At 42.7% G+C, this 19,356-nt stretch overlaps 1 protein-coding gene across 1 annotated transcript in view; it reads left to right on the plus strand.

Annotated features, from left to right (window-relative positions):
• ARID2 (AT-rich interaction domain 2) overlaps window positions 1-19,356 on the plus strand; it is a 581,863-nt gene that overhangs the window by 220,502 nt on the left and 342,005 nt on the right. Inside the window, exons 7-8 of the mRNA XM_030215750.1 lie at window positions 7,953-8,019; window positions 8,102-8,352. Of these exons, the coding sequence (XP_030071610.1) occupies window positions 7,953-8,019; window positions 8,102-8,352 (318 nt within the window). The remainder of the gene's footprint in view (window positions 1-7,952; window positions 8,020-8,101; window positions 8,353-19,356) is intronic.

The raw sequence follows: 19,356 nt of genomic DNA on the forward strand, positions 1-19,356 counted from the left end.
TCTGTCCACACATTCACATCTCATTACTGCCTCCAGCAGGATACCCGACGCGACAGTCGGTTCGGGCAGTCGGTGCTGCAGAATCTGTTTGGGGTGTAAATCCAACTCCACCCTCCAGGACCCGAATTTATTCTGGTCAGGCTGCACTCTCAGGTAGTTGTTCTTCGTAGGTCAATTTCTGTTGTTCCCTCGCCGTTGCGAGGTTCAATTGACCTGGGTTCTTGTTTTGAGTGAGCCTGAGAGCTAGGGATACCCCAGTCGTGAGAACAAGCAGCCTGCTTGTCTCGGAGAAAGGGTATGATACATACCTGTAGCAGGTGTTCTCCGAGGACAGCAGGCTGATTGTTCTCACCTACCCTCCTCCTCCCCTTTGGAGTTGTGTGTTTCATCTTTTGCTAGTTATTCAAATGGCGGGAGCGGGTCGCGCACGGGCGGGAAGACGGCCGCGCATGCGCGGTGGCGTGCCCTGCGTCCCCCGACCGTCCCGCGAAGCTTTTTTCGGTTGGTGGGGGCTGCCGCGGACGTCACCCCAGTCGTGAGAACAATCAGCCTGCTGTCCTCGGAGAACACCTGCTACAGGTATGTATCATACCCTTTACCGGCCAATAAAATGAAGTAGCGGGACCACAAGGATGCATAAAGCTTATGGAAGCATCTTTCTGTTCAACTGACGTTTCACAAACGTTTCCAATCCACCATAACAGCGCACAATAAACGATTGGACAATCAACGAATAAAATACGAATGAATAAATAATTATATCAATACTTTTAAGCGACTATTAACTCAATTTCCTAGAAATGAAGAAAAATTAGCGCATCAAGCATACTAAATATAACATACTTTGACCTGAGTAAATGGGTACTTAATGGAGGCATTGCAAAACAAAAACATATCAGTGTTATAGCGCACCATTTTCTCTTTCAGATGATACTGTTCACAAGCTGATTCAGGCAAACTCTTTTTTAATAATTGGCTTTGAATTTTGGTACAATTTACAATTTGCGCTGACAGTGCCAACTTTGAAGAGATCCTGCAGGGAGGTTATAGATGCTGGTTAGTTGTAAATCTGGCAGTATTATGTCCAGAACAATTAAAAAAAAATATATAGGAATCTAAACATTCTAAATTCCCTCCAAATAATACTAACTAAGAATCAAGGAAATATGGGCATTAATACAATATTCACAAAAAAGTTTTTATTAATATTCAAAAAATCTGTGTACAATAATTATTTTACTTTATTAACACACATCACAGAACACATCTAAAATTAGATACTAAACTGTCAGGTCACCCCTTCAGGCCACAGGCATGGAGCATACAGAAGCCCAGAGAAACCTAACCCACACAGGTGTAGTCTAGTGAGGTAATTAGTGTCAGGCTGGAAGCAGCCAGCCCACCCATCCTGAGACAGAGCTACCTCAGGAACAGCCCACTGAAGTACAGAGAGGCCCAATACACACAAGTGTAGAGTAGTGAAGCAATTAGAGCAGCCAGCCCACAGAGATAGAGCTAACTCAGGAACAGTATACTGAGGCACAGAGAGGTTAAACCCACACAGGTGCAGTATACTGAGGCAATCAGCACCATGCTGGAAGTGGCCAGCACCCAGAGACAGAAACAGAGCCAACTCAGAAGTAGACAGAAACCAGCATAGACACTGATTCCCAGAAATAGGGTAAGTCTGAGGGTGGTCACGACCACAGACGTGACATAAACACCATACATACTTCACTCATACTCATACTCTAACATCACTAAAATTTTTGAAACCAGGGAAAAACTAACAGTTAAAGAAAACAAATAGTCTGTTAGATTCTAACGTGGAGATCCATCCTCTGGTTGAACATAGAAAGTTTTAGCAGCGTTACACATACACCAGCTGCCGTACTTCCTCTTCTTACTTCCTCCACGGAACTCAGATTAAAATTCCAACAGTGAGAGGCAAAGAAATTGAAAGCCTTGTTACAAAACTGAAGATATAGAGATGGTCTGATTTTGATATGGACTATGAATTGAAAACCATGATGGATTAACCACGGTTTAGACTGTTGGAATTTTAATCTGAGCTCCGTGGAGGAAGTAAGAAGAGGAATTACGGCAGCTGGTGCAGGTTTAACGCTGCTAAAACTAGTAAGAAGAGGCAAGTACGGCAGCTGGTGTATGTTTAACGCTGCCAAAACTAGTAAGAAGAGGAAGTACGGCAGCTGGTGTATGTTTAACGCTGCTAAAACTAGTAAGAAGAGGAAGTACGGCAGCTGGTGTATGTTTAACGCTGCTAAAACTTTCTATGTTCAACCAGAGGATGGATCTCCACGTTAGAATCTAACAGACTATTTGTTTTCTTTAACTGTTAGTTTTTCCCTGGTTTCAAAAATTTAAGTGGTGATGGAGTATGAGTATGAGTGAAGTATGTATGGGTTTAGTATCTAATTTTAGATGTGTTCTGTGATGTGTTAATAAAGTAAAATAATTATTGTAACATGTTTTGAATATTAATAAAACGTTTTTGTGAATATTGTATTAATGCCCATATTTCCTTGATTCTTAGTATTATGTCCAGCACAAGCATAATGCTTGTTCAAAATTTCAAGTCCATATCTTTGTTTGCATGGAAGTTGTTGCGGTCTGAATATTGGTCCAAATATGTTCCGATGAGTCGCGACCAATTTTGATGCACACTTTGAGTCAACTTGTTTGACTGGATTTTGCATCCATAATGTTAAAATGTATTTCATCGGAAATTGGCTCAAAAACTGTACAGGATTTGAAATATTTAGCCATTCTTATAAATGTGTTTGGATTTTATTAGACCCCAAAAATGGCATTTGGGGGGGGAAGGCCGACAGTTGCTCAAAAGTGCATGATTTGGGATAAGGTATCTTGCAAAGATACCTCACAAACAGGGGAAGATAGGATTTCTGGATAGTGAGGTTGCACAACAGACCATGGTAGGCCAGGTGCCCTTAAATACAACTAAAGATCAGACAAAAGATGGCAAATCAGTAGTGTCCAGTACTAAGCATCAGGCAAATAGGAACAACAAACATACTCTGAAATGTCTATATGTAAATGCTAGGAGTCTAAGAAATAAGATGGGAGAGTTGGAATATATTGCACTAAATGAAAAATGGGATATAATAGGCATTACTGAGACCTGGTGGAAGGAGGGTAACCAGTGGGACACTGTCATACCGGGGTACAAAGTATATCGTAGTGATAGGGTGGACCGGACTGGTGGAGGGGTAGCATTGTATATTAACAAGAGCCTTGAGTCAGATTACAAATTCAGCAGGACACAAATCACACCTTTGAATCGTGAGTTGAAATTCCATGTAGAAAAGGGAAAAGGACGGTGATAGGAGTGTACGCCTCACCAGGATGAGCAGGTAGACGCAGAAATAATAAAAGAAATCAAAGACGTGAACAAAATTGGCAATGTGATAATAATGGGTGACTTCAATTATCCAAATATAGACTGGGTAAATGTAACATCGGGACACGCTAGAGAGGTACAATTCCTTGATGAAATCAAGAACAGCTTTATGGAGCAGCTGGTGCAGGAGCTGACGAGAGAAGGAAAAATTCTAGACTTGGTCCTTAGTGGAGCGCATGATCTGCTGAGGGACGTTATGGTACTGGGGCCGCTTGATAAATGATCATAATATGATCCGTTTTAATATTGACCTTGAAGTAACTATACACAGGAAGTCAAATACGTTAGCGTTTAACTTTAAAAAAGGAGACTATGATAAAATGAGGAGAACGGTGGAAAAAAAACTTAGGGGGACAACTGAGAGGGTAAAAACTGTACAACAGGCATGGACGCTGTTCAGAAATACCATCCTGGAGGCCCAGGCCAAACGTATTCCACTAATTAGAAAAGAAAGAAGGAACTCCAAAAGACAGCCGGCCTGGTTGAAAAGTGAGGTGAAGGAAGCTATTAGGGCTAAAAGAAATGCCTTCAGAAAATGGAAGAAGGAACCGTCTGAAAATAACAAGAAGCAGCATAAGGAGTGTCAAAGCAAATGCAAGGCGCAGATAAAGAAGGCCAAGAGAGATTACGAAAAAAAGATAGCATTAGAGGCAAAAAAAACATAATAAAAAATGTTTTTGGTATATTAAAAGCAGGAAGCCAGCAAAAGAATCGGTTGGGCCGCTGGATGACTGAGGGGTAAAAGGGGCGATCAAGGAAGACAAAGACGTAGTGGAGAGATTGAATGAATTCTTTGCTTCGGTCTTCACCGAGGAAGATTTAGGTGGGATACTGGTGTCGGGAATGATATTTCAAGCGGACGAGTCGGAGAAACTTACTGACTTCACGGTAAACCTGGTGGATGTAATGGGGCAGTTCAGCAAACTGAAGAGTAGCAAATCTCCGGGACCGGATGTTATTCATCCTAGAGTACTGATAGAACTGAAAAATGAGCTTGCGGAGCTACTGCTAGTGATATGCAGTTTATCCTTAAAATCGAGCGTCGTACTGGAAGATTGGAGGGTGGCCAATGTAACGCCCATTTTTAAAAATGTTCCAGGGGAGATCCGGGAAATTATAGACCGGTGAGTCTGACGCTGGGAAAAAATGGTGGAGGCTATTATTAAAAACAAAATTACAGAGCACATCCAAGGACATGGATTACTGAGACCGAGTCAGCACGGCTTTTGTGTGGGAAAATCTTGCCTGACCAATTTACTTCAGTTCTTTGAATGAGTAAACAAACATGTGGACAAAGGGGAGTCGGTTGATATTGTATATCTGGATTTTCAAAAGGCGTTTGACAAGGTACCTCATGAAAGGCTACAGAGGAAATTGGAGGGTCTTGGGATAGGAGGAAAAGTCATATTGTGGATTAAAAACTGGTTGAAGGATAGGAAACAGAGAGTGGGGTTAAATGGGCAGTATTCACAATGGAGAAGGGTGGTTAGTGGGGTTCCTCAGGGGTCTGTGCTGGGACCGCTGCTTTTTAATATATTTATAAATGATTTAGAGATGGGAGTAACTAGTGAGGTAATTAAATTTGCTGACGACACAAAGTTATTCAAAGTTGTTAACTCACGACAGGATTGTGAAGAATTACAGAAGGACCTTGCGAGACTGGGAGACTGGGCGGCTAGATGGCAGATGACGTTTAATGTGAGGAAGTGCAAGGTGATGCATGTGGGAAAAAAGAACCCGAATTATAACTACGTCATGCAAGGTTCCACATTAGGAGTTACAGACTAAGAAAGGGATCTGGGTGTTGTCGTCGATAATACACTGAAACCTTCTGCTCAGTGTGCTGCTGCTGGGGCTCGGAAAGCGAATAGAATGTTGGGTATTATTAGGAAAGGTATGGAAAACAGGTGTGAGGATGTTATAATGCAGTTGTATCGCTCCATGGTGAGACCGCACCTTGAGTATTGTGTTCAATTCTGGTCACCGCATCTCAAGAAAGATATAGTGGAATTGGAAAAGGTGCAGTGAAGGGCGACTAAAATGATAGCGGGGATGGGACGACTTCCCTATGAAGAAAGACTAAGGAGGCTATGGCTATTCAGCTTGGAGAAGAAACGGCTGAGGGGAGACATGATAGAGGTGTATGAAATAATGAGTGGAGTGGAACAGGTGGATGTGAAGCATCTGTTCACGCTTTCCAAAAATACTAGGACTAGGGGGCATGCGATGAAACTACAGTGTAGTAAATTTAAAACAAATTGGAGAAAATTCTTCTTCACCCAACGCGTAATTAAACTCTGGAATTCGTTGCGGGAGAACGTGGTGAAGGCGGTTAGCTTGGCAGAGTTTAAAAAGGGGTTAGACGGTTTCCTAAAGGACAAGTACTAAATGGACTTGGGAAAAATCCACAATTCCGGGAATAACATGTATAGAATGTTTGTACGTTTGGGAAGCTTGCCAGGTGCCCTAGGTCTGGATTGGCCGATGTCGTGGACAGATTGCTGGGCTCAATGGACCCTTGGTCTTTGCCCAGTGTGGCATTACTTATGTACTTATGTAAATGTCGCGCGCTCATGGACTGACAACCTTTCAGAAAAGGGGGTCTAGATCTGCAACTATGCAGTTAGAGACCTCAAATTTTGGGAAACTTTGTTTAACACCTGACACGCACAACAGATAAATTTTGAACAAAATTGGAGACATGATGGTGGGAAGGTTTAGACCACTTGGCATGGAATAACCCATGAACTTTTTTAATGAGAGGTTACAAATTACTAACAGCAGATCAGCAATTTCATGCTTGATTTCTTTGAGTACCCTTGGATGGATGCCATCCTGTCCAGATGATTTACTATTCTTTAATTTGTCAATTTGGCTCAGTACATCTTCCAGGATCACCAAGATTTCTTTCAGTTCCTCTCCATCATCACCCTTGAAAACCAATTCTGGTACAGGAATTGCAAAAGTAAACAACAGCTTCTACAAAGTACATCCAAAACTTAATTTTTATTTTCTCTTTTCCATTTTCAAAACTTCTAGACAGCAAATGTACACAGATCAGTAGGACCAAAGCAGTTCAAAGCAAGTAAACTCAGAAACAACACAGTTTATACTTAATTGTTCTACTACCCTTAGGATTCACCTTTGGGTTTAAAAAGCAAATGTGCCTGCAAGGACTGGATAAATGAATTAAAACAAAGTTTAAATCAAATGCCCTAAGTGTGTAAAACTTGGTAGCAATAATGAAACAGTGATGGACTATTCATATAGCAAGCAGCCTGAGCCAACATCCATTGAACATAATTAACTTTGTATGAACATGAAGGCTAATAGTGTGCTGAACTGTACAATGTTGGCACATTTAGACTGACTCTGGACTTATGCGTGAAGGTAGTTATGCTCTCATTGTTCAGTATCTGTCTTTTAAACAATACTAATAAAAAAAATATCAAGTACATTTTATAATATACCACTGCAATCCACAAAACAAAAAGAACAAGTTCCCACATGCCATCTTTTTCTTTTGATTTAGGCACAGGGAAAAAAAAAAAGATTTGAAATGTTCCCAGGTTTCGACCTAATTCATTTTTAATGTGGGGTATATGTGTCATAAATAAATAAATAAATAGAAATTGGATGTTGAGCACCTGATTCTCATAGCATGTCTGTTTTAGTGGCCCTTTACCAGGAGAAAAAAAATCTTTGCACAAATATAACATATGCTAGGCTGTCTCTATAACCAGCCCCTCCAAATGACACACTGATTACGATTTATAACAAATTACTACCCTACCTATTATACTTCCTCTGTGTACATCTGTATACTACACAAGCTGGCATGTTTGAAAATATGAGATTAAATAAAAATGCAGCCAACAAAGAATGACAATGTGGATGCAACAGCTCCTAGGTTTATTTGCTTTATTTTGAGTGAACACAGACTAACTTAATAGGCTTCAAAAGTTTTTATATCACTTCATCTCCTGTTTTATCTAACCTCCTTGATCTATCTGTTTGCTGCATTTGTTGTCTTCATTGGAAGCTGCTAGGCTACAGCAATTTCCTACTCCCCTGCATTCTGTTGGACAGGCTTCTGAGAAAGGCAGGGCACTATCCAACAGGCTACAGGGGGAGATGGGAGCAGTAGCTAGGATACAGAAATATTTTCTTTCTTTGTTTTTCTGAAGCTCTGCAGCATGGAGCTTGCCGCCTGTGATCTACAGACTTAAAAGGAAAAATATTGAGGGTGCTTAGGCATCCACAGAGCTGGCACCTATGGTTAGTGTCTGATACAGTAAATCAATGTTATAACCAGCATTGGTGCTGGAAAATGAACTAATTGCAAAAAATTCTAATTAATCATCTAAGAGAGGGAATCCACCTATGCTCCCCTTAGATCTATACTAAATCCTCTTCTTTAATACCACATTTAAGATGTGAGTGAATGGTGAATTTTGTTGAAGAGAAGTAGAAAATGTTAATTTTATTAACCATTTATTTTTATCTAACTCAGTTTTGGAAGGATATTGTTGAAGATCATGAAGTACGTGACCTCATTTCTGACAGAAACCAATCTCAGGGTGAGTCATTGGGAATAAAATAAGTAGAATCCTTTTTGGTAGAGAAGAAACTGTTAAGTAAAGCTGGTATTTTATTTTGCAGATGATTCATTAGAAGAAAGCATTTGGAATTCCTTGTTTCATCCACCTCGGAAGCTGGGCATTAATGATATTGAAGGACAGAGGGTTCTCCAGATAGCAGTGATTTTGCGAAATCTTTCCTTTGAGGAGGGAAATGTTAAACTTTTGGCAGCTAATCGTACATGTCTTCGTTTCTTGTTACTTTCTGCTCATAGTCATTTTATTTCTCTAAGGCAGTTGGGTCTTGACACATTGGGCAATATTGCAGCTGAGGTAAGGCACTAAAATATCTTTTCAATGTTGTCATTTCAGTGCTGTTGCAGACCATCACTGTAATAAAAAGTGATCAATATAGACTTAAAAGTAGTAAATTTAAAGGAGCATTCATGCTACAATAAAATAATTAACTACAGTTTATTTTTTGCTGGGTGAACAGTATGTTTTAGACTCAAGTTTAGCAATTTTTTTTTTATAATTTCTTTTTTCATTTTGTTCAATAAGAGAAAGTTCAGGAAATAGCAAGAGACTTATAACCAGCCCATCAAACGTCTCCAGTACACAAATATGCAATAAGCAACATTTTCAAAAGAACAGTGTATTCTCTGTCATTACAGAAACATTCCTCTCCCTAGCGCGCTCCCCTCCCCCCCCCTCCCGCAATTCTTCTTGAATCACTCCTCCTTAAGATAGGCATCCAACTGGTCCCACTGAGCTAATTTTGGGTCTCTATTAAGTCATGAAGCAGTAAGGTATTCCATTATCACTATAACCTGCAAGGTCCCCTTCCAGAGCTCTAAAGAAAGAGCTCTCTGTGTCTTCCAGCCCTTATCCAGAATTTGCCTTGCAGCCACATAACACAGATGTTCCTGTGCTCCTCCAGAAGTGTACGTCCTTCCTACTCCTAATAGACAAAGCACTGGTGTCAAAGAGATGGGTCTTCCAAAAGCATCCATCATTTCTTATCCCACTGCGTCCCAAAAAGTCCTAGCTATCGGACACTCCTACCACATGTGGAAGAACATGCTTACTGCCCCAAACCCCTGCAAACATTTCTCCAAAATAGGTTAAATTTATGAAGGCAAAATGGGGAAAGCAATCTTATTTTTAAAAGAACTTTCTGTTGTCTAAGGATGCTATTTTGCTGTTTTGTGGAGCAGTAGCAAAGTATTATCTATTCTTTGTGTGTAAAATGAAATAAACTCTGCTTTACTGTTGCTAGCATAAATGTAGGTGAACATTTTTTGAAGGTAAGACCATGCATTATTATTTTTAACCAGGTAAGTATGAATGTCATTGAATAATGAGGTTTATTCTGGTTTTAGACCAGCGGTTCCCAAACTGCGCCGCATTAAACTCTCAGGGATACCACGGCAAATCCCAACCTCTCTCCTGCCACCACACAAACTGCTACTGCTTCCCCCAATTCAGTGTTGGCCTCCTCTCTGTCCCCACTCCCCCCACATGCACCCATCCCTGCCGCTGCTGCTTCTCTAGATGAGCAGCAGTGGCAAAACAAGCTGCGGCCACATATATGAATGATCTATAAATGGGAATAATGCTGATGACAAAATTTTCAAAGTTGTTAAATCACAAGAGAAATGTGAAAAATTGCATGAGGACCTCATGAGACTAGGAGACCGGGCAGCCAAATGGTACATATAGGAAAGAGGAATCCAAACTATAGCTACATAATTCAATGTTTCACATTAGTTGTCACCACCCAGGAAAAGGATGTAGGTGTCACCATTGCTAATACATTAAAACCCACTGTTCAGTGTGCAGCGACAGCTAAGAAAGCAAATGGGAGACAAAAAATGAGACTATTATAATACCGTATCACTCCATGGTGCGCTTACACCTTAAATATTGTAAGCAATTTTGGTCACTGCATCTCAAAAAAGATTGGAAAAGGTACAGAGAAGGGTGATGAAAATGATAAAAGAGATGGAACGACTTCCCTATGAGAAAAAGTTAAAGAAGCTAGGGCTCTTCAGCTTGGAGAAGAGATGGCTAAGGATATGATGGCGCTCTATAAAATAGAGTGGAGTGGCACAGGTAGACATGAACTACTTGTTTACTTTTTCCAAAAATACAATGACTTTAGGGTACATAATGAAGCTAATAATTTAAAATAAATTGGAGAAAATATTTCTTCACTCAATGTGTAAATAAATACTGGAATTCAGTGCCCGAGAATGTGGTAAAAGCAGTTAACTTAGTAGGGTTTAAAAAAGGCTTAGCAAGTTACTAAAAGAAAAGTGCATAACCATTATTAAGATGCACTTGGGAAAATCCAGTTCTTTGGGATAAGCAGCATAAATCGGTTTTATTCTTTTGGGATCTTGCCCAGCTACTTGTCACCTGGATTGGCCACTGTTGGAAACAGGATATACTGGGCTTCAGGGACCATCGGGTCTGTTCCATTATGGCAATGCATATGTTTTTATTAATCAATTGGAGGCCTGAAAGCAGACACCTTACTAAAGAATGAGGAACCAAAGCCACAGTTTATTTAAGATTTGATATACTGCTATTTGGATCATTATAGCGGTTTTAGAGAGTATTCAGAGGAAGAAGGAACTACAACATACAGTACAGGATAGTGGCACTGAGAAAAGTTACGGTATGCTGCAGGCCCAATCTTGGGAAAGTCACACAGTGATCCGTGTCAGCTATAAAGGTCTGTATAAAATAGATATGCATGTACTGTTTGCTGCTATACAAACCACATCATCTGTTTGTGACCTTAGAGAGTTGCATCTCTTATCTGAAAGACATCTTGCAAGTTAATCTGTTACACTAATGCAATGACCACAATATGTGCTAACTACCCCTTAGTACAAGCCAGATTAATCACCAGAATTTTGATGCCTCATTCGTCAGAAGTAACAGTAGAGAGAGAGACAAACCATTCCTCACTGGACTGCACACAGCAAACTGACTAACGTGGAAAAAAGCGGATCATTCACCCACTATCCACAAACTCCCACACTCAACAAACACCAACCAAATCATCACCAACCACAAACACAAAAAGATCCACTTCTCTACACTACCCCACTCACCAAACCAAGAAAATGGGTTACTACACACTATGACAAACCTACTACCTGATAGCAACCTGGCTAATTTATCATCAGACAGATGCCTTCAGCAACAGGCAAAACATCCCAATTCTGATAACATCAGAACCCGCCCACGAAAAACAACAGCGTTGGGCCTCCTTGCTAACACCCGACACAAAACAACCACTACCAACTTGAAAAGCTTTTTAGACAGTGATAATAAAGGGTTGAAATGGCAGTTAATCTGAATAGAACGTGTGAAACAACATGTCACGGTGGTGACTGATTCCTTGTCTGTGCTCACCTCGCCCTCTGGTGGCCTGAACCGGTGGCTACTATGAACTGTCACACATTCCAGACTTCAGCACAGTCCGGTCCGGATCTTCCAGTATGCCAGACTTGCTTTTCTTGTTTGTGCCTGAACAGCCCCCATAGCTGCCTTGTGATTCCTGCAGCTTGAACTTCAGCTGCTGATGGGCTTTGTTAGCCACCTGGAAACTTCTGTGTTTGCCTTTGCATCGTCTAAGGTCCCTGGTATGTGGGTGTGCTCTGTGCACTTCTGCCTAGTCCAGTTCTAGTCTGAGTTTCTTGCCTGGTTCTAGTTTGTTTTTGTGTAGTTAGCTTTGGTTTTATTGTTTAGTTCCTAGTCTTGTTTCTGGTCTGCATTTCCTTGTCTTGTGCTGTGTTCCTTTTTAGTGGCTGCTTGGCAGCTTTCAGTCCTGACTCTCACCTGTCTGTGTATCTGTCTTAGTGGCTGCCTGGCAGCTTTTAGTCCTGACTCTGTTGTGTGTTTCCTGTTGGTATCCAGTTCCTGCCCTGTCCTGTAAGTCCTGCCGGCCGCCTGCACCCAGGGGCTCAACTCCTGGGGAACGGTGGTCAAGCGCAGGTGAAGTCTAGCAGTTCCTGCGCTGCCTGTCCCAGCTTGTTTGCCTCTGCTGCAACTCCAGTCCGGGGTTCCAGTCCTGTTCTGCCTTGCCTCTGGTTTGGGGGTGGTTTTGCCTGCCACTGCCGCTCCACGGCAGTGGTCCAAGGGCTCACAAACCCTGTGCTTCCGTCAGAAGCTTGACACAACATACCAGTTCCACACTGCCTATACCTATTGGATATGCCAATGCAAGGTTCATAGTAAACAAAACAGAGACCATCAGAGGATGAACAACTGGGCCTATTCTTCATAACTGAAATATGGATAAGATCCCTCAATGACCCAGTTATCAGAGACATATGTCCCATAATCTCACACCAAACCCGGGCCACTAATAGTGTTTTTTTTTTAATAACCAAATGTCACATAGAGCAGAAAAGAGAAAAACATTTTATTTATTTGTTGCATTGTATCTCACATATTCCCACCTATTTGCAGGCTCAATGTGGCTTACATAGTACTGTGATGGCGAAAGCCAATTCCGGTGTCAGAAATACAGAGTGGTAATTGCGTTAAAGTTCATGAGTAACAGAGTGTCTTAGGTAGTTGGGGATGAGGAATTAGGTGTCCTGTCCTGGGTGCAGGCAGCCAGCAGGACTTACAGGGCAGGAACTGGATACCAACAGGAAACACACAACAGAGTCAGGACTAAAAGCTGCCAGGCAGCCACTAAGACAGAAACACAGACAGGTGAGAGTCAGGACTGAAAGCTGCCAAGCAGCCACTAAAAAGGAACACAGCACAAGACAAGGAAATGCTGACCAGAAACGACTAGGAACTAAGCAAAAAAAACCAAAGCTAACTACACACAAACAAACTAGAACCAGGCAAGAAACTCAGACTAGAACTGGACTAGGCAGAAGTGCACAGAGCACACCCACATACCAGGGACCTTAGACGATGCAAAGGCAAACACAGAACTTTCCAGGTGGCTAACAAAGCCCATCAGCAGCTGAAGTTTAGCTGCAGGAATCACAAGGCAGCTACGGGTGCTGTTCAAGCACAAACAAGAAAAGCAAGTCTGGCAGCCTGGAAGATCCGGACCGGACTGGGCTGAAGTCTGGAATGTGTGACAGTTCATAGCAGCCACCGGTTCAGGCCACCAGAGGGCGAGGTGAGCACAGACAAGGAAACAGTCACCACCGTGACAGCTCTTCTCAGAGGTCTTAGAAACCTCAACTTATATGCTACAGGAGACTGCTTAGCAGGGGACATATGGACCAGATTTATGACAGAATATGGGTGTCCCCACTCCTCCATCCACCCTGGCGGAGAGAAGCGGTGCACCCCCGTAATCCCCTCATAGATAAAACTCATGAGCACCCCTATATTATACAATCGGAGGTCAGGCAAATTCAGACCCCCTAACTCCTTACTATGAACTAATCTTTGGTGCCCTATCATCACCCCCTTACGGCGCCAAATAAAGGAGCATATAAGAGAGTGAAAAAATCTTTCATCCCTCCGGAACAACCAAATGGAACAACCAAATGGGCGCTGCCTGTAAGGGATACAGAATCTTAGGGAGAAGAACCATCTTCACCAAGGCTACTCTTCCCAGCAATGACAGAGACAGATCTTTCCACGTCTCACAAAGGCGCTTTATCTTTGCCAGTGGCTCAAGTACATTTCGTTTGTAAAAAACAGTTGGGTGCGTACTAAGAAAACCCCCCAAATAACGCATTGGATCCCTAGAGGGAGGGATAGACAAACCCGAAAGTTGAGAAACCACAGTGTCCCCCGCCAGAGGCAACAGCTCTGATTTAGTTCAGTTGATCCTTAAACCTGATAAAGCTCCGAAGGATTCCACTATTTCAAGCGCCCTTGGGAGGTCTCTGGGGGGCCTGGGATAAGTAGAGCAATATGTCATCTGCAGAGAGATTAATGCGAGCCTCCTTGGTCCCCACAACCACACCCTGTATTCTATTGCTACTCTGAATCTTAATAGCTAAGGGTTCAATAGCTAACAAAAAAAGGAGTGGTGATAGAGGACACCCCTGGCGTGTGCCCCTCTGTAATGAAAAAACATCCGTAAGGTTCCCGTTGATCAGCAGTTGTGCTTTAGGTGAGGTATACAGAGCAGAGACCCACTCAACAAAAGTCCCCCTAAGACCAAACCTTTGCAATGCCCAAAACAAATATTGCCAAGAGATACTATCGAATGCTTTTTCCATGTCTAACCCCACAATAGCCCCCAGACCCCTCCCCCCTCCCTCTATGTTTATGAATCGCCGATAAAGCCCTAATAAGATTCATGGAGGCATATCACCCAGGGACAAACCCCACCTGATCTCCATGGACCAAGGTAGGTATTACTCTATTCAAACGGCGAGCAAGAATAGCCGCCATCAGCTTGATATCTTGGTTCAAAAGTAACATAGGACTATATGAACCCACTTGCTTGGCATCCTTTCCCGGTTTCGGTATTAAAACAATGTTAGGCAAATTCTGGTATAATCCTACTCCCTCCTGCCCCATCCCATTATACATAGCTCCCAAAGGTTCCAGAATTAAATCTGACAGTATACAGTAATATTCTGGGCCAAACCCATCAGGTCCCGGGGCCTTAGCGAGTTTCAAAGACGTAATACCTATTCTAATTTCCTGTCCACTAATAGGGGCATTTAAGATGTTCTTTTGATCATCTGTAAGGGTCGGTACCTCCATGTCCTGAAAAAAAGCCTCACAATCCTCGTGGCTAAAGTCCCTTGCCTGAGAGCCATAGAACTTTACAAATTGATCCCAAATCTGTGCCTCTGATGTGTATACCCGCCCACCATTATCCTTTATAGCTGTAATAACCTGCCACTTTCGTGACGGGCTCACTAAATTAGCCAACAATTTCCCCGCTTTACTACCCCACTTTAACAATTTAAATCTCTGAAAGTGAATATCCCATTCTACCCTCTGTTCCAGAAGTGTGCCAGTTCTCCTCCTGATCTGCACCAGCTTACTTTTATCCTCAGCACTCATTTTCAGCACATGTTGCCTGCAGATCTGCTGGTATTCCTTTGAAAGACTCAGAAGCTCAGCCTCTCTTCTCTTTCTCTGAGATGATGTATATGCTATTATATGACCTCTCACCACTGCCTTAGACGCTTCCCAGTAGGTAACTGGACTAACATCTGACCCAGAGTTAAAAGTCTGATGTTCCATCCATTTCTCCCTCAGATAAACATGAAAGGCCTTATTATATAGGGATGGTGAAAATTTCCACACCTTGTCTGCTATATTTTCAGTAAAAGAGATGGTGACCGTAACTGCAGAGTAATCAGAGAAGGCAACATCCAGAATTTTAGCCTCCACTGCTTGTGAGAATAAAGTCTGAGCCAGTAGTAAATAATCTAACCTTGTGTATATATTATGAGGATGCGAAAAGAATATGAACTCCCTGTCATGAGGGTGAAAAATCCTCCACGCATCAATCACTCCCAGCCTAGAAATCAGGAAATTAACTCCCCGTGATTCTGCATACCCCGTACATGGCTTAGGGGGGTTACAATCTACCAATGGATCGACTGTCATGTTACAATCCCCCCCCCCCCCCCCCATACACCAATTGATAGAGTAGGGTGTCACTTTAGCTACTAGTTCCAAAAAATTTTTGTGTGAGTAGACATTCGGCCCATAGATATTGCACAAAAGAAGGAGATGGCCCCAAAGTTCCCCCAAGAGAATGACAAACCGGCCTTCTCTATCTTGAATAAGTTTGTGTACGTGAAATGGCAATTGCTTATGAATCAGTATAGCCATTCCTCTCTGTCTACTATTGTACGAAGAATATGCCACTTCCCCTACCCAGCCCTGTTTCAACTTCTGATGTTCTGTATGGGACAGATGGGTTTCCTGTAAAAACGCTATAGCAGCCCCCTCCTTTTTTAGCCAGGACAGAAGCTTAGTCCTCTTAACAGGTGAATGTATGCCAGCAACATTAAGAGACAGTATTTTTAAATTAATCATGCCTGCTCATATGACCAGAAATGACCAAAGGTCTCCCAGCACAACCGTCTGACCCCTCCCCCACAGCTCTAAGTGAAGCGACCACCTGACAAATAACAAAGAATACGCACTGTCCACCAGATTCAGCCCATCCTGCAACCCTGCCCACTGCCTGAACACTCCGAACCATCCTTTCCCCTCCCATTCCAAAACCCCGCCCCCACCACATACACACCCACATCCATGCACACTGCACTCACTCTCCCACCACTCTGCTCAAACCCCTCCCTCCCTTCTGCCCCATCCCCCATGACCTTCCACATCCTTCTACTAGAAAACCCAGCCACAGAGCCCCCCCCCCCCCAACCCCGCCTTCCCTACCTAGCCTATTTATCAAGATCCCTAAACCAGTTTAACTCACAGAACTTGCGGGAATAGAAGACATTTCAGAACAAAAACTCCTAAAAAACAGCCCTCCCTGCTTCCCTCCAGAATCTCCTCTTGTTACTACTTAATCAACTCAGTTGAAAAATCCCCTGTCCACAAATGTGAAACCCTCACCGCACCAGCGTTCGGGGTAGTAATTAAATGAATTAAATCCACTTTGATATCGGGACCGATGCCCCTATCAAAATCTTATCCGCTGTCCACACCGATTTCAGTTTAGGGGACCTCCCTCATCCGATCCTCTTGGCCAATGTTATTGAGCTGCCCCTAAAAGCTTTAGCTTCCTCAACATCTTGGACAATCAGCGATTTTCCCCCTTTCCAGATGCGTAATTTCGCAGGATATAATAAGGCAAATCGCACCCCCTTTCTGTGGAGTGCCGTACATGTGGGCGCGCCATAGCTCATCGCTGCCCAGCTACCCTCGCAGAGTAATCATTAAATAAAAGCAAACACTGTCCCTCGTACTCCAAACTCTCCTTGGCCCTGAATGCCTTTAGAACTCTTTCTTTCGCTCTCCAGTTAATGAAGTAGGCAGTGGCTGTTCTGGGCTTGGAATTTGGTTCACCTTTGGCTCCAACTCGCTGAGCACGATCACAGCAAAAAACACTGCGACCCTCCTCCAGACCCAGATTATCTGGCAACCATGATTCAAAAAACTGGTACAAATTCGCATCCAATATTGATTCTGGAAGGCCGACCACTCTTAGTTTGTTTCTCGTGCTCCGGTTTTCCTACTCTTCAATACAGTCCTGTTACTCCCCTGCCGCCTTCTTCAACTCAGCTATTTGAGACGCCATGGCGTGTGCATCGCCCTCTCCTGCCGACACCCACTGCTCCACGTCTGTTAGCCTTCGCGAATGAGTATCAAACCTTTCATTAATCTCATCCACAGCCAATTGGAGTTTATTCAGGTGATCTTCCAGCACTGCCGATACCGATTTAGAACTCTCTTGCGCTCATTCAGTAGTCTGGAACAGGATCAGGGTTTGACTCTCCATTTGCTGAGGCTCCGCCATTTTGCCAGGGCTTATCTGCCACGGGGTCTTCGATTTCCTTTGGGCCCTGGTGGGCATACCGTGATCCACCGACCCCTTTAAACTTCACAATGTGGTCCTGAAAGGTAAAAGTTTCTTTTATTCGTTGATGCCTAAATCCCATCGATCTTGATTTTAAAAGCAGATTTCTGCGGGTATTGGAGGAGCCTCTCTCTCCAGCTGCCTCTCAAGTAGCAGGCATCACGTGACCCTTCAATAAAGAGTGTGATATTGTCATTATCTACAAATCCTTTTTCAACCTTGAACTCGCTTCTAACCTCATAACCTTTTATCTGGAAATCATGACTTATAAACTCAATGACCACACACTCGCAGGGAATTATCTGCTTTACCCTATTCTATCCCCCACCTGGAAACTGGACGAACGCACAGGATGATTTCATGGAATTTACCTCCCAACACCTTCACTCACAATGACATCGTGCTTATACTGAGCGACACTAACTTACACCTGAACTGTCAGAATGATAGGAACACCCAAGACCTAATGGATTTCCTGAACACATGGAACTTGTAACATACTACATCAAACATCACCCACAACAAAGGACACCAGCTAGACATGCTGGCCTACAGACTGGATAACCACCACAAAATGAAAATCAGAGATGCACTATGGTTACCAACCCCCCCCCCCCTCCCCCATTGTCAGACCATCACAAGCTAACATTCATTCTGGAATGGCCAGAACAGGATAAAAAGAAAACCCACAATGCCTGATCCAACTCCAAGACAACAAGAGGAAAAATAGATGTCGACCAATTCTGGCACAAGATAAGCCAAAGCTGTGTGTTAGACCAGCACAGCACAGCTACCTTCTTGCATCAATGGAATGAAGTGAGTCGTACAACACTAGACAAAATAGCCCCAGAGAAGTCGAAAAATCACCACAGAACAATCCACCCATAGTTCAACCAAGAACTATCACAGATGAAAAATGCATGCAGGAGACTTGAAAGGAATTGGACACACAAATTTGGTGAAAAGAGAGCACAATGGTGCAAATGAAATCAAAAATACAAGTATTATGAAGACAAAGTAGGGGATAATCAACTAAATTTTAAAAAATGTTTTGGGCTGGTAAATGGCCTGCTGGACATACAGGACCTGACAAAGAACAATAAACAACATCCCTCAGCCCAAGAGCTGGCAAACTACTTTGAACAGAAAATGTCCAACATCAAAAGATGTCACCCCACCCGTACAAACAATATAGGTGAATACATGGGCATGACTAATAAAATGGATGATCCCACACCAGCAGACAGAACATGGGCAACCTTCACACCTCCCTTCACCGTCATAGTCAAAAATCTTGTGAAAAAATATACCAAATCACAATGCCCTCTAGACACCTGTCCAGATTTCCTGCTAAAGAACGCCCCTATTCATTCATACACTGCCTAACAAAACATATCACTTCCATGCTTAACCAGGACCAATTCCCAAAAGAAAAAGGAGGAATCATCGTAACCCCATCCAAAAAAATAACAAGATAACACAGGATGTTATATCCAACTATAGACCTGTAACCTCCATTTATTAATTTACCAAGGTACTATAGACCTGTAGTCTCCATTTATTTATTTATTTGCAATAAGTCCCCCCTACTTACCAAGTTATGTAGGGCATTGCCGCTAAACAACTCATGGATTCTATGACACACTTCTCCATACTACACTACTCTCCATTAGGCTTCCGCCCAAACCACAGCATAGAAACTGTACTAACATCACTGGTGTCAGACCTGAGGCAAGTGATCAGCACTCCTCCAATTTGACATATCAGCTTTTTACCTGGTAGACCACTGAATGCTACTTTGGCAAAGCTTCCTCCATCGATGC

The sequence above is a fragment of the Microcaecilia unicolor genome, chromosome 10, assembly GCF_901765095.1.
Source record: "Microcaecilia unicolor chromosome 10, aMicUni1.1, whole genome shotgun sequence".
NCBI lineage: Eukaryota > Metazoa > Chordata > Amphibia > Gymnophiona > Siphonopidae > Microcaecilia > Microcaecilia unicolor.